This window comes from Desmodus rotundus, chromosome 13 (genome assembly GCF_022682495.2).
Source record: "Desmodus rotundus isolate HL8 chromosome 13, HLdesRot8A.1, whole genome shotgun sequence".
Lineage (NCBI taxonomy): Eukaryota > Metazoa > Chordata > Mammalia > Chiroptera > Phyllostomidae > Desmodus > Desmodus rotundus.
In genome coordinates this window covers 31,016,635-31,031,321 of record NC_071399.1, presented here as the reverse complement: position 1 = coordinate 31,031,321, position 14,687 = coordinate 31,016,635, and the positions used below count along the sequence as shown (strand labels likewise).

Genomic DNA, 14,687 nt, shown 5'->3' with positions numbered 1-14,687 from the left:
AGTCTACAATAAAATCCTAATGTAACTACTGTATATGAGCTTCCAAAGCAGACACAATGTGTATAACTTGGAGACAATGTGGTACAACATAAAGAATACTGGCTAGGGATTGGAAGCATCTTTGAATGGTTAAGCCCAACACTTCTCCTTTTGGCTCCAGCATCCTGGGGAAGTCCCTGGACCTCTCCAAGCTGCAGGCTCCTTGTTTAAAAAAAAAAAAGGCGATCCAAGTGGCCCTGCCTATGTCATAAGGTTTTTGGAGTACTACATGATACTACATCTATGAAAATGTCTTAACACTATGAAGTGAAGAAAAACACCTTTTGAATTTTAAACAATTCTTTTGCTCCAAAGGGGAGAGGAGCTTGTACTTATCTTTTTTTTGTTATCTTTTAATATTGGTAAGAATAATGGTTACATTTTAATCACCTTCCATTTCAGTAGCATTCTTTCAAAAATTCCTTCATTGCCCACCAAGTTCTGAGATTGTTAGTTATAATTTGGAGGCAAAAGATAGACTGATTTAAGTTAACTACTTCTAAATTTGCATAAATATAGTACTATGTCACATTCGCAAATATAGGGTGGGGCAGAAGTGGGTTTACAGTTGTGAGTATGTGAAACAGAGTTTATTCTTATACTATTGTTTATTAATTATTATATTATTTTCGATATGAACCACTGTAAACCTATTTTTGTCCCACCCTGTTTTATAGGCTAACCATTAATACTATGCAAGGGCACAAGTCATTCTTCATGTAAACATATGGATTTTAAGGTAACTATTCAAATCACTTAATATAATGAAATCTATCATAATCCCTGTTTTTACTCATTGAAAAATTGAAATTTAATACTACACCATAATCATTCACTGAATTATTTCTATCAATACAATACGGATTAAAGTAACTATATCACTATAATTATATTAAGGATATAAAGTTTTGACATAATTAAAGAACACATCATTCTTTAGTATTTGTGTTTCAATTATGAAAAACTCCACATCAAGTCTTTTAGAGCAGAACTACAGAAACACACACACCCCATCCTAAAATAATTTATTTCTAGAAAATTTGATACTCTTTAAATCAATACTGAAAACCTGGTGTTTACAAAGTGCTATGCATGTGATCATCTATCTTTAAAGTACAGTATGAAAGACAATGTCTGACCAAATAGTCCAAATTTCAGTAGCAGCATGATAAGTAGGAAATACTCCATAAATCTTGTCTGTGGCTATAAATAATGCATATAGCATAAGAAAACTGGGCCAAGTTTGAAGATATAATTGCTGGATCAAATTTTATAAAGTCTGTGGACATGTATAAGTCACTTTGTAAAAAGTTATTATTTTTCTAATCCAACAGACATCAGAATCCTAAGCTGACTACTTTATCATGTGTAAACAAACAGGCAGCCTATAAGTTTTACCAAATTGTATCTCAGTGCAATTCAACAAAGTCAGTTCTAATACCATGCAGAAAACTATCTTCTATTGCCCACCAAGCAATACACAACAGAAACTCTAACTCCCTCTAGTCACTTTCTTCTGTGTCTTTTATTTCACTACACAATTAATATAAGTCTCTGTAGCTACCTAGAAAAAAAATCAAATAAGTAGCAATTATCAACCTCAGCATTTCCTCCGCCTGAAGTGATGACTTCACCAATTCACAAAAAATCTACCATTGAACTCTTGTCTACAGTAATCTACCTGGAATAATTCAAAATAACCACTGCAATCTCAAAGAACACATTCAAATTAACAAAATTAACACAGAAAGAATGTTATACCTAAATTTGGATAGCACTATTTTCACAAAACCTGTCACTGACAAATAGCATGAACTGATTGACGGAAATTCAGACATTTCCTTCATCTGTTTATTAAAATGCCAACGTGAAAATGCCTTGACCAACTTGTACTGAAACGCACACCCTGCTCATGGCTGTAGTCAAGTCTGCAGAGAATTCACCACTACAGTGGCCTCGGAGAACTGGCTACGGGGCAGGGCACAGTGCTTTGCTTCCCTCTGAGTGTTTCCCCCCACTCTACTTGGCAATGCAGATAAAAGAGTAAAGTTACATTTTCCCTTAAGTTTCTAAGGTGAAACGGGAACACTTGATTCTGTAATACCCAAAAAAACAAAACAAAGAAACCTCTCCACTTGCCAAATCTGATACCAAAAGTTAACTAGCTCTTGGAACTATGCTTCTACAGAAAATGCATTAGTGGGAATTCTAACAGAAAACCCATTATACCTGAGCTGTTACTAAAACTTCTCCAAGTTCTCTACTTCAGAAAGAGCTTCATTTTGATACTAATAATTCAAAAGAACATAAGACATTAATTATCTATTAACATTTCTTTTGGGGGCAAGGGGTCTGTGGAAAACAGAAGAACCGAACACTAGAGGTTTTCCTACTGCGTTCGACAACCAGACAAATCAAAACAGCGCAGGAGCGACTGCCCTAATAAATCAGCCCGAAGAGTGAAACTCCAGGCTTGACAATGTCTCTTAATATGTAAACAAGTCAAAAAAGGTAATCAAAAGTATGGTCTTAGGATACTTTCAGGATTACGACACTATTTTCCTTCTTAATTTACTATGTAATTTAAAACAGTCCTTCCTTACAGTTGATAATTATCTATGAAAAAATTCTCAAGTTCAAATAAAGAGGGAGAAAAAAACAATGGTCCTTGGAGACTGAGGGGGAACTAGCAATCAAGCACAAAAGGCAAACATTTCTTAAGAAGGTATTGACTGGCTCCATTTTTTAAATTAAAACACCCATTTACAAAAGTGTCTTTCCTGTATATTCTCATAGTTTCAAGGTAGTAACTATCAATAGCATCATTGGGCATATCAGCACATTTCTTTAGAAGAGCTTAACCACTCTTAGTGTTTACTGTCTCTTGGACCTCCCAGTGACCCTGTGACACAGAAGGGAGAGGCTTATAATTATCCCATTTTACAGACAGGGAAAGTGACAAAAAGGGATTAAATGGCTTCCCTCTAGTCACACAATGACTCATTAAGATCAGCAACTAGAAACCTGGTTTCCTGATTTCTGGTTTAGTGTTCCACAGGCTGTGCATGCTTCCTTCTGCAAAGTACTATTTTTGTAAAGGTTTCTCTTTCAATAAAGGAAATAGAACAAGTCATGTGACTCTCATTCATGAAAGCCTCTGTGTTTTCTTTTTTTAAGTATATTTTATTGATTATGCTATTATAGTTGTCCCATGTTTTTCTCCCCTTTATTTCCCTCCATCCTGCACCTCTGCTCCCACCAGCATCCCCCCCCCCTTAGTTCATGTCATGGGTTATACATACAAGTTCATTGGCTTCTCCATTTCCTATACTATTCTTAACCTCCTCCTGTCTATTTTGTACCTACCAATTATGCTTATTCCCTGTACCTTTTCCTTCATTCTATCCCCACCCGCTTCCAGCTGATAACCCTCCATGTGATATCCATTTTTGTGGTTCTGTTCCTGTTCTAGTTGTTTGCTTAATTTGTTTTGGTTTTTTTAGGTTCAGTTGTTGATAGTTGTGGGTTTGTTGACATTTTACTGTTCATAGTTTTAATTTTCTTCCTTTTCTTAGATAAGTCCCTTTAACATTTCATATAATAAGGGCTTGGTGATGATGAACTCCTTTAGCTTTACCTTATCTGAGAAGCACTTTATCTGCCCTTCCGTTCTAAATGACAGCTTTGTCATTAGCACCTGAGTTGTCTGTTCCTGGGAATAGGGTAAGAGCAGTGCCAGTGCACATTATCAGCTCATTATGACAATAGCTAGCCAGCCAAAGCAGAAAAACATGCACAACAGAAAAAATAAAGGGTACTGGTTTGTCAAGCAATCTCACTGGAGTTCTAAAAGTATTCAAGTTCTTTGCTTTAAGACTTCAACAGGTGATACTTTTAAACATGAATCATAACTCTATTGTTCCTATAAAAACATTTCTTATTCCATTACCATAGGATATGAATAAACAGTCCCTTTTATCAAGCAAAATTTAAATACAGATGCTTTCAGTGGCAACTCTTATCTAATCTACTATGTACACACCGAAAAAACAATTTTAGAATAAAAATCCCATTAAAAAAGGAACATTAAAATAGTGTATTTTATGATATGCACCAGTCTATAATCAAAACACAAACATATATAAGAGTTAATTTTAAAAAGCAGCTTTAAAGAATAGTAAATTCAGTAACATACTTCCACTTCGACAACACGCTAACGATTGGTTTGATTTTTCTATACACACACAACACATGGTAAATAACCTCCCCACTCCCACATGAGATGCATACTTCAGAGTTAAACTTTTTATTTTCTCTGGACTAATATATTTGTATTATACACATAAACCTAAAGTGTACTAACTTTTCACTGGCTTTAGCATTGAAACCCCACCCCCATTCCCAATTCTTTTGTAAACAACTATCAAACATTGCGGGAACCTTAATCTTTGTCACCACTTACGCAAATACCCCCAATTATTCCGCACTTTTTCCATGCAGAACCCAGGAAGCTCCAAGTGGAAACAAACATATGCCACTTCTGAGAGCCAGGGCAGTGCACACAGTGACCCAAGCAGCTCTTTTTTCACTTCGTCTTCAAAGAAATGTTTTGCAAGTCTTCTTTCTAGCACTATTTTCTCAGAGGACACTAACGTCCTGTGAACTTTTGGTTTATGAGCACCCCAAACAAATGTCCAGGGGCACACGTGAGTTAGATAGAAGTGGATGTTCATTTTGAAGTTTCTAAATATTCTCCTGGCTTCACAGACTAATTTTGCTTCCACATTAATCAAGATAACACACTACTCTTTCCTACTCTACTGTTCTCTGTGTTCACATGAGTTTACTAGAAGCCCATTTAGCATGTGGTCCCTTTTTAAAACTGTGGTTTTGGCACAATGGATCAACTGCATTTATCAATTTTGCTTAAAAAGAGCCCCTTTCCTTCTTAAAAGAGTGTTTACCATCATGCCCACACAGACTTTGGAAAAACAGCAACCAAAATGATCTCTCATCTTTGTTCAGCCACTGTGAAACATACAAACTGCTTTTTTGATTTCAGAATCCTGAATGCTATAGGTTGAAAGGAATTTTATACTGGTGGGAAATCTTAAACAAAACAAGCTAAATCGGGTCTCTAACTAAACTTATCTCTTGCAGTTTAAAATTTTCCCTAGTCTGAAAAGGGCATTATATCATACATGAATCACATTTCTGAATGTATCCACGTTATCAAAAAGGCCTTGAATCCTTTTAGGCCTGTAGATGCACAGGGCAGCTCACTCCTCCTGTTACTGAAAGAACCCACTCCTGGGGCCCTCCTGAATCCAGTCCAGGTTTTAACCACCTACTCCACCAAAAGCAGTAAAAGGTGTTATGTTCTCAGACTGTTTTTCTGATTAGAATCAGATTTCAGCAAAATGTACTTTCATGTTCACTGCGGCATATACCCATTTGGGCACACCAAATAAATGTGTGTGTGTGTATTTTTTAGTGTATAATTCTAATTATGGCGGTGTGTTTGTATGGCCTCTGGCTTGAAAGGCAACTAATCCTTAACTCCCTAACACATTAGCTATTTTTCAGAGGTACCTGTAGTGCTTATTGTAACTCCAGGTAAACTGACCTTCAGCTGAGAGTCATCATTTATGGGACATATTCTGACAACTTCCAAATGATTTAATTAGATACTGAAACACCACACTCCTGATAATTCTGTGATTCTTTTTATCTTTTATCCTACGGTTTTAATAAAAACATAAATAGCTTTTCCTCTATTATATTAGAATAGCTGAACATTTACCCTACAGCCACAATTTTAAATCCCATGGATATCATCAAACATATGCTGCACTTAGACAGCATTAAACTAGTCTGTTTACTTTAAGAACAAAAGGCATATGGATCCCCAAACCACCTTGATCATGGCCTTGCTGAAACCCCACGCAGACTACTGACCTTAGGCAAACATGGAGGGGGACATCCACTACTATGTGCTCTGTGGTTCCGGCAGAGCCTCTATCTTACTAGCAACCTTGCACAAAAACAGCTACAAAATTAAGAAACTCTCTTGAACATCCTCAACCCCTTTATTTCTCTCTCTCCCCCCTCTCATCATTAAAAGTTTGAGACAGTCAGAATGTACAACCAGCTGCAAAGCAAGCAGTCTCTCTCTCCTCATGGATATTTGATGAAAATGTGAAGAACAAATGGGGCACCATCTTATCCAACTGTTCTTGAAAAGCCCCATGTTGCTGTCTTCATTTGTTTTCTCTAAAGCACTGATTCTAAATCCTGGCTCCACCTTATCACCTGGGCAACTGAAAAATGCTCATGTCTGGGCTCTGCCCATTGGATGCTTTGCTTGAATGTGTCTGGGGTGAGGCCCAATAGGTAATTTCTCAAACCTCCTCAGGTGGGTCTAACCTGGGGCAAGGTCCTCAGAGGATGGTTCCCCAACCAGTAGCATCAGCACAACCCCTGGACAACTTAGAAATGCACATTCTGGGCCACACCCAGACTCACTGCATCAGAAACTCTAAGGCTTTACGCAGCCCAGCCACTCTTGGTTTCAGCAGACTCTCCAGGTGACTCCCAGGTATGCTCGAGTTTGAGAGCTGCTTTTAAGCTGTGTTTCAGCAGTATTACTGTTTCAGCCTCTTAGGAAAAAAGGAATGTCTCTGACAGAAAAGCCCCTATAGTTTATGTATAAACTATAAATGGTTAATTGTTCCCTTTAGCAGCCACAAAAAATGGATGCTCATTTCCTAAGTGACTTTCAGGCCTGTTTTTATAAACTTTAGGCTCAGCAAGAATCAGCTGGGGCGTGGTTCCAGGAAAACAAAAAGTGAGGATTACCAGCCTGGGAGCAGTCAGAACTCCAGGGCCCTTCCTAGCAGAACTTTCCCACTTTCAGATCAAGAAGTCTGTGTTTGCTACCCTCTTAGGGGTGGTGACTGGGAGACATTTCCAGTGTTAACAGATGGGAAGAGGGCTGTGGGAAAAAAGAAACGTGTTGGCCCAAAAAGCAAAGAGTAGTCTCCTGAGTAGGAAGCTTCACATTCAACTCAAAGATTACTTGACTGCTTTTGGCAAGGTCTTTGGGGAAATAGGAGGACACAGGAGCCAAAAGTAAAACAAAACAAGAAGCCAGGGCCAAAATTTTGGCATTTAGGTCAAGGTACCAAAAAAGGGAAGAGGAATGAACTCACAGATGCTCACCCACTTTCCCTCCCTTCCTCCCACCAGCCAAAAGCTCCAAGGGCCTCACCTTTCACAATGGTGGCCTCCTTCAGGTGATGGGACAAGAAGTCGATGCTGGCATAGGTGTTGGAGGGCAGGGGTCCAGGGCCTGGCCCCCCACACACCCCACCAGCACTGCCAGCCCCCACAGTGCTGATGAGACCCCCAAGGCTACGGGTCCGGCCCCAGGTGCTCTTGTCGCCTGGCTGGGGATGTGGATGCTGCTGTGGATGCAATTGTGGGTGTTGCTGCTGGGACGGCGAGGGCCCTGGCTCGTCCCTCACATCGATGGCAATGTAGTTGAGGCCATTCTGGAAGCCAGCAGATGTCTCCCTGCGCATTGGAGAGCCACTGCCCCCAGGGCAGCCAACCAGGCCCCCAGGCTGACTTGGTGTCCATGGCTGAGCCTGCTGGGGGAGCTGTGGTTGCAACTGGTGGGGGGATGGAAGGGGCTCATCGCCCCCACCAAGGACACCGCTGCCACCCCCTTCGCTGCTTTTCCTGAGAGAGACATTTTCCACAGAGGCCGAGTTGTGGCGCTTCGGGTTGTGGGCAAAGGATGGAGACACGGGAGTCACAGTGGTGGTTGAGGAAAAAGTCTCAGAGCTGTGGCGGCGGCGGCCCCCCTGCGGGTCTGCACGGATGACCTTGGCCCCCCGGTGTGGGTCTGGAGGCTGGCCAGCCTGCAGAAAGGCCTCAACTCCAGACACCTGATCCATGAGACTCAGCCTCTTCATGCCAGATGTGGGGCTGGTCACGCGGGCACCTTCTGGTTTGGGGGGGGCGACGATGGGTTGTGGCGGGGTGGCAGCCACGCCAAAGGCCATCTCGGTGTAGTCACCATTGTCCCCAGTCTCTGAGGACGAAGAGGAGGCAGCGCTGGGGCCCTGGGATGTGGATGCAGGAGGCAGGCGGTACAACTCTCCTGGGGAGGGTGGGGGAGGTGGCTGTGACTTCAAGGAAGAGGGGGCAGCAGGGCGTGGGGGCAATGGCGGGTACCGGGAAGAGGCCTCGGGAGATAGGAGGGCATCCAAGGAGGCCACCGGGTCACCAGTCTGGGTACCAGGCTTAGGTGACTTGGGAGAACTGAAGTCAAGGTTCATGTAGTCAGAGAGCGGGGAGCGCTGCCGGCTGTCGCTGCTAGTGCCTGGGGTGCCTGAGCCCAGGGAAGAGGCTGGGCTGCTAGCAGACAGCAGAGAGGAGGACGAGGCTGCCGAAGCCAGCAGCGGAGGGGCAGGTGGCGACAAGCGTGCTCCCGCCTCCCCAAAGTCAATATTGATATACTCGCCCGGACTCTTGGGCTCGGGTGGTAAAGGGTACTCGTGCATGCTGGGTAGGGTCTGAAGCCCCTCCAGGGATAGGCGCGTGGGCCTCACTGCCCGGCAACGCTGGTTCAGGAAGCCCTCTGCGCGGCTACTGCTGCTGCTACCTAGCCTCCCTGGAGAAGGCACCACGGAGTGAGGCGGCTGGGTGTGCCCAACCCCACCGACCCCAGCCACCAAGACGCTGGCCGACTGTGTGGTCGCCACACTGGCCTGAGGCTCCTGCCTCTCCTCTTCCAGGATGCGCCCCACGGGGGAGCTCATGAGCACATACTGGTCATTGTCCCCATTGCACGTGTAGGGAGCCTTGTAGGAGCGGGGCAAAGAGCTGTAACAGTAGCCAGGGACGCCCCTGAGCATCTCTCCGCCATGCAAGGCTGCTGAGAAGAAGTCAGGTGGGGTCTCCAAAGTGCCTGCATCGCTGGGGGACATGTTGAGGTAGTCCCCGTTGGGAAGCAGCTTGCTGTCGGTGTTCTCCATGGACAGCTTGGAGCCACACCACATGCGCATGTATCCACTGTCCTCGGGGGAGCTTTCGGCCGGGGAGCTAGCTTTGTAGCTGGCCCCATTCTCTGGAAAGGCCCTGACTGCTGCATTGGCGGGTGCCGGCACTGCAGGACCGGTGGGGGGCAAGGCTGCAGCAGCAGCCCGTGGCTGCAGGATCTGCTTGGGGGCAGACACGCTGGTGGGGCTCATGGGCATGTAGTCGTCGCTCTTGCAGCTGCCACTGCCACCACCCATGAGGGCCACGCCAGGGGTCATGGGCATGTAACCATCGTCTGTGCCCAAGTTACTGCTAGAGCTCCTATGGGACCCAATCTCAATGTCGCCATAGTCTTCAGGATAAGGGTGGTAGGCCACTTTGGGAGAAGATGTCGGGCAGGACGGGCAGAGTCGGCCTGAGCTGCCAGAGAAGGTGGCCCGCATCAGAGTGTATTCATCCAAGGATGCAGAGGAGGGTTGGGGCACTGGCCGCTGCCGAGCAGGTGTAGTCAGGGAGTAAGTCCTCTTTCTCAGCCCTCTGTCCAAGTCCTGAGCTCCATCCCCTGAGACCCGACGGTAGGGGCGGCCACAGTGGCTCAGGGGCCTGTCCATGGTCATGTACCCATATAGCTCGCTCCCACTGCCATCCCTTGCCGGGGGTGTCTCGGCAATGGACTCAGGTGTGTTGCTTCTGTGGCTGCAGAAGGCTCTCAGATCCCCAGGGCTGGAGCCATACTCATCCAAGGACATGAAGCCGGGATCGCTGGGGGAGCCAGAGGCTGAGGCGCTGCCGCTGGAGGGCCGCTGGCTCGTATGGTGGTGCAGGGGATGCTGCAGGTGCGTGTGCGGGCCCGGAGGCAGTGGGTAGGAACCCGAGCCATGCCCGCTGCTGGACGAAAGGCTGCCTGGGCTGGTGGCTGCCGGGGGCGAGTGCGCCATGGGCATGGACATGGAGCGGCTATGTTGCAGGGCGCCCCCTGCCGGCGGCAGCGTCACCTTGCTCGCGCGGCTACCGCAGCCGCCGCTCAGGGTGTGTGAGCGACTCAGGGGCACGCGCACCGGCCCCGGGCTCAGGGGGCTCCCAGCCACCGACACGGGCCTTCCACCTACCGCCCCAGTTCCCGCCGCCGCACCGCCATCGCCCTCGCTGGCCGTGCGCACACGGCATGAGCTGCATTTGGTAGCCGGCGGGGTAGCAGCCAGGCTGTCGGTGCGCGAGCGACGCACCAGGCCAGTCTGGCTGGGGGGCAGGTTGACCAGGTGGTGGTGCCGACGAGCGCCGGGGACACTAATGGGATGCGTGGCGGAGGAGCCCGAGGACTGGCTCTTGCTGCGCGGCCGGAACTCGAAAAGCTCCTTGAGCGCTTTCATAGCCTCCAAGATGGTCTCATGGATGTTCTGGGCCACCACCGAGTCGTCGGCCTGCATCCACAGCTCGCCAGGGCCGGTTACAGCTGAGCGGCCCACCTCGATGAAGAAGAAGCTGTCCGAGTGGCCGCAGCGGCGGATGTTCATGAGCTGCAGCGTCACCGACGGCTGCTCACAGTTCAGCTTTACGAAGCCGATAGTGCGTGCGGACAGACACAGGCGGTAGACGCCTGTCAGGTTCTTGCTCTGGCCCAGACCCTTGGGCTTCAGGTTCACCTGCCATACCTCGCGGTAGGCTGCCGTGGCGGGCGCCACCAGCCCGTAGCTGTCATCAGCACCCGCCGAGCCACCCAGGGCGCCGGGCAAAGAGGCACTGCAGGACCCGGCGGTGACAGCGGAGGGGGTCGAGTCGCCGGCACCAGCGCGGCCCTCACTGACCAGGTCGGTGAGCGCGCGGTACCACCCCTCCTGCTCCTGCTCGTTCTCGGCCGCCACGGCGAAGTACTCGTCCTTGGTGTAGAGGGCGATCAGGTACTTGTGCTTGGCGTCGGCGCGCTTGTTGATGTTCAGGCAGCAGTCGAGTGAGATGACCCGCTTCGGGGCGCCCGCCTTGCTCCGCCACTTCTTCTCGCTCTCGTAGTACTCGAGCCGCGGCGGCTGCGGCGCTGGACCCCCACCCGCTGTCGCCTCATCGCCGCTCCCGCCGGGCCCGCGCAGCACGAAAAAGCGCTTGTGGCCGTGCTTCTGTTTGCGCAGGTAGCCGCACTTGCGCACGCTGTGGTTGTTGTTGTTGTTGTTGTTGTTGAGGTTGGGGCCGTCGCCGCCCGCCGGCCCAGGGGGGCTGTGCAGCGGCGGGCTCGCCATCGCGGGCACTTCAGGCCGCGCTGCCCAGTCCGGCGTTAAGGGGTTCGGGGGGAGCAGAGAGGGCGCAGGCGGGGGCGGCGCCCTCCACCCCAGCTCGTCCTCTCGAGCCCGCGTCCCTTGGGCCCAGGAGGTGGGGAAGGTTTGGAGAGGCCCGCGGGGGGCCGGCGCCGAGCAGTGGCGCAGCGCCCTCCACGCTCCGGGGCCCCAGAGGATGCCCAGCGCCGGCGGTGGCCGCCTCCTGGCCCGGCTGCCCGCGGCTCCTGCCTCTCGGGCTCTCAGGAGGCGCCTGGGGATTCGCTGGCTGGGCGGAGAGTCGGGGTCCCCAAGTCGAGGGGCTGAAACTAAGGCTCGCAGTGCCGCACCAGTCCCGCTGCAGCACCGCGCTTCGGGGTGCCGGGGTGTGCCTGGGCACTCAGGGTCCGCGCCGCTGCCGGGGCTGCTGCTGCTGCCAACGGCGACCCGGGCTCGTCGCCGTCCCCGCCGCACAGTGAGTAACACATCGCGCACCGAGTGACTGAACTAAGAAGAGCAAAACAACATGTGACTCGGCGTTACGCAGGCACACACTGCGCGGCCGCCCTGCCGCCCCTATTGGCGACACGCCCCCCGATGGACGGGGCAAGCGACCAATGGGCGCGGGCGTAGGGCGGGCCGTACACCCCCGCCTTGCTCCCTTTCTCCGCGGGCTGCCTTTCCCGCCGTCCCCTCCCTCTCCGGCGGAGGCCCGGGTCTGGGCGGGGTGGGGGCCGGCCCAAGCCTCATTAATCAGAGGCTCGTTGTAGATGCCGGCGGAGGAGATGCCACCCAGGGCGGGAAAAGGGGCGCGCAGAAGGGGCGGGGGCCAGCTGCTGAGCGGAGGGCCCTTCCCTCCCGCCTTTGACTCAATTAATTGGGCTTCCGCCAGGGAGGGGTTCGGGGGGGGGGGGGAGGAGACACTGCGGGGGGCGGGGGCCGGTGACGATCAAGGCCGCAGACCGCCCACGGGAGCAGGGCGCAGAGAATGGGGCAGTAGCACCCTATTCTGGCCCCTCATCTACCCCACCACCTCTGCACACACAACGGGCAAGAAGGGGTAATGAACTTGCTGCCCTGTCGTAACCTCCTCCTACCCACACACACACTTCGGCTTGCGGATCGTGCACTCCAGCTCAGGGTGGGCGCGCGCGCGCGCCCGCCCGCCCGCCCGCCGCGGGTTTGCGCTTGGGTGGTTCCCTGGTGCCCCGCCGGCGGCTTGTTTACGAGCATCACATTAGTCACCGGTGAGCTCTGGATCGATAGCAGCTTTGTGCCCCTTCCTGGAAGAAGAGCCAGGGTGCGGGAGGGGGCGCGGCACTACCAGCTCCCACCCATGCTGGTCGCTGGCGGTTCCTGGGGTCTCACCGGTAGGGGTGTGCAGTTCCCCCGCAACCGGATCTTGGTCCTTTGCCCTGGCGTCACCAGCGCCATTCACTTGTCAGTTTCTCCAGAAGTTGAAGTCGTCTGTTAGGGATGTAATAGGAGAAAGAGGAGGACGGCAGGAGTTAAAAAAAAAAAAATGCAGTTTCCATAGTGCCGGGAAGAGGGCGGGCTCCAGCGAGAAAATAGCCTCCGGAGCCGGGTCCCCGAAGGGGTGCCCCCCTCCCATCAGGCCCTGGGCACCCAGCACCAAGGCGGCCGAGATGGGCGGCTCCAAACCTGTGCGTCTTCACCACGCAGCAACTGCTGCATTGAAGATGCCGTTGAATAAGTGCTTCGAATTTTTACATCTACGCTGCTTTTGCGACTTTCAAAGTGGATTACAGATACGGACCCGTACCGAGGCTTCTCGTAAATGACAAAAGTGAGGACTACCGGTGAAGGTGGGAGCTCCTGGGTTGAGATCCTAGCAGACTCCGAGGCTTCCAGAAACAGCTAAAACAAGTCCTCGTCTTTAAAAAAAAATTGTGTCTTCGTGAAATAATTGAAACAATAATATTGGTTATTTCTTATTAAGTCCTGGAAGTTTGCATTTGAATATCCTCTGTAGTAAATAAAAAGTCTATTTTATTAAATGTAATGAAATATTAATTGAGGAAAATAAAGATTGCAACTTTTGAAAGGATGGTATAACCAAATGTGACTTGATTCTGATGGTTAATATTGTGTGCCAAGAGCACCTACTTATACGAAAATCATAGTGTTTTGATTTTTTACCATGTATACATTTGTGAGTACCATAAATTTGGGGAGAATAATCAGTGAGGCAAATATAATAGAATTTGCTCAAATAAGTATATTTGAAGTTGCACCTCTATTTTAAACCATACCTCCAGGAATACCGTTAAGTGTGTGCATGTATGTGTGTATGTGTTCATTTGTGTGTACATGCATATAGGTGCATGTGTGTAGGTGTATGTGTGTACATGTTTGTGTCTGTATGCACTCATGTACGCACCGGTACATCTATAGGTGCGGGGGTATGTATATGTGTGTACATGCATGATCATATGTGTGATGGGGCAACCACTTTTATGGGTATTGGACCCTGTTTTTTTATTCTTTTTAGATCCTGTTGCTCTTTCTGTGTTACAAATGTTGCCCAGCAATATGTCTACTCAGATGAAGGGATTCTTATCTTAGAGCTTGAAGAAAATGTGGTTCCATTTTAATGGCTTTGTGATGATTCACATCTCACCTTACAAGGGACGTAAATGGGCCTCCCGATGTGTTCAGTAACACCGACTAGCAGACAGTGATCATGAGCAATCTCTTTCAGCATCATGCAATGATGATTTCTTCTGAAAAGTATCTTTGCAATTGTTTCACTTTTTTCCTTTTGATTTGACTTCAATACAAAATTCGATTTTCACATATTTACTTACTGTGCACATCAGGTGTTAACAGTCATTTTGGGTTTGTTTGTTTGTTTGTTTCCCCCTTGGGGCTTATTCTAGCGTAAAATGCCAGTATGCAGTTACAGTGTCAGATGCTCTAAGTTGGCAGTTTGTGTTTTCCCCATGTACTGCCTCAGCCACCAGTTAGGGGCAGAAGAGAGAAGGGTGAAGAATGACCACCTGTATCGGGCATTCTCATACAAGAAGATCATACTTCTATAGCAAAACTTCAAACTAATTATCATTCTAAAGTCTTAGAACCTCTAAATACAATTTCCATTCTCATTAAGAAGTTAGTTCATGAAACTCTGTAATTAGAAATGTCCCATTCTTCTTCAACGAAGGAACTCATTGTCTTTCTCCCTTTCAATCGCCAAATAAGCTATTTATTTCTTTAAAGCTTGTTTGACACCTTGTGATTTTCCAACTGTTCTCCCATACTTTTTCAGCACGTCAGCTAACAATATCTGCTAACCTGCTCTCCACTCAGGGCTGGTACTGCTTGTGTGGCCTATTG

General features: G+C 48.7%; 1 protein-coding gene across 2 annotated transcripts in view; it reads right to left on the bottom strand.

Annotated features, from left to right (window-relative positions):
• The window catches only part of IRS2 (insulin receptor substrate 2), a 30,072-nt gene extending 18,235 nt beyond the window's left edge, over positions 1-11,837 (bottom strand). For both annotated transcript variants that reach the window (XM_053916400.1, XM_053916401.1), the window contains exon 1: positions 7,310-11,837. In XM_053916400.1, the coding sequence (XP_053772375.1) occupies positions 7,310-11,318 (4,009 nt within the window). In that variant the 5' untranslated portion in view covers positions 11,319-11,837. The remainder of the gene's footprint in view (positions 1-7,309) is intronic.
• Between the last annotated feature and the right edge of the window lie 2,850 nt (positions 11,838-14,687).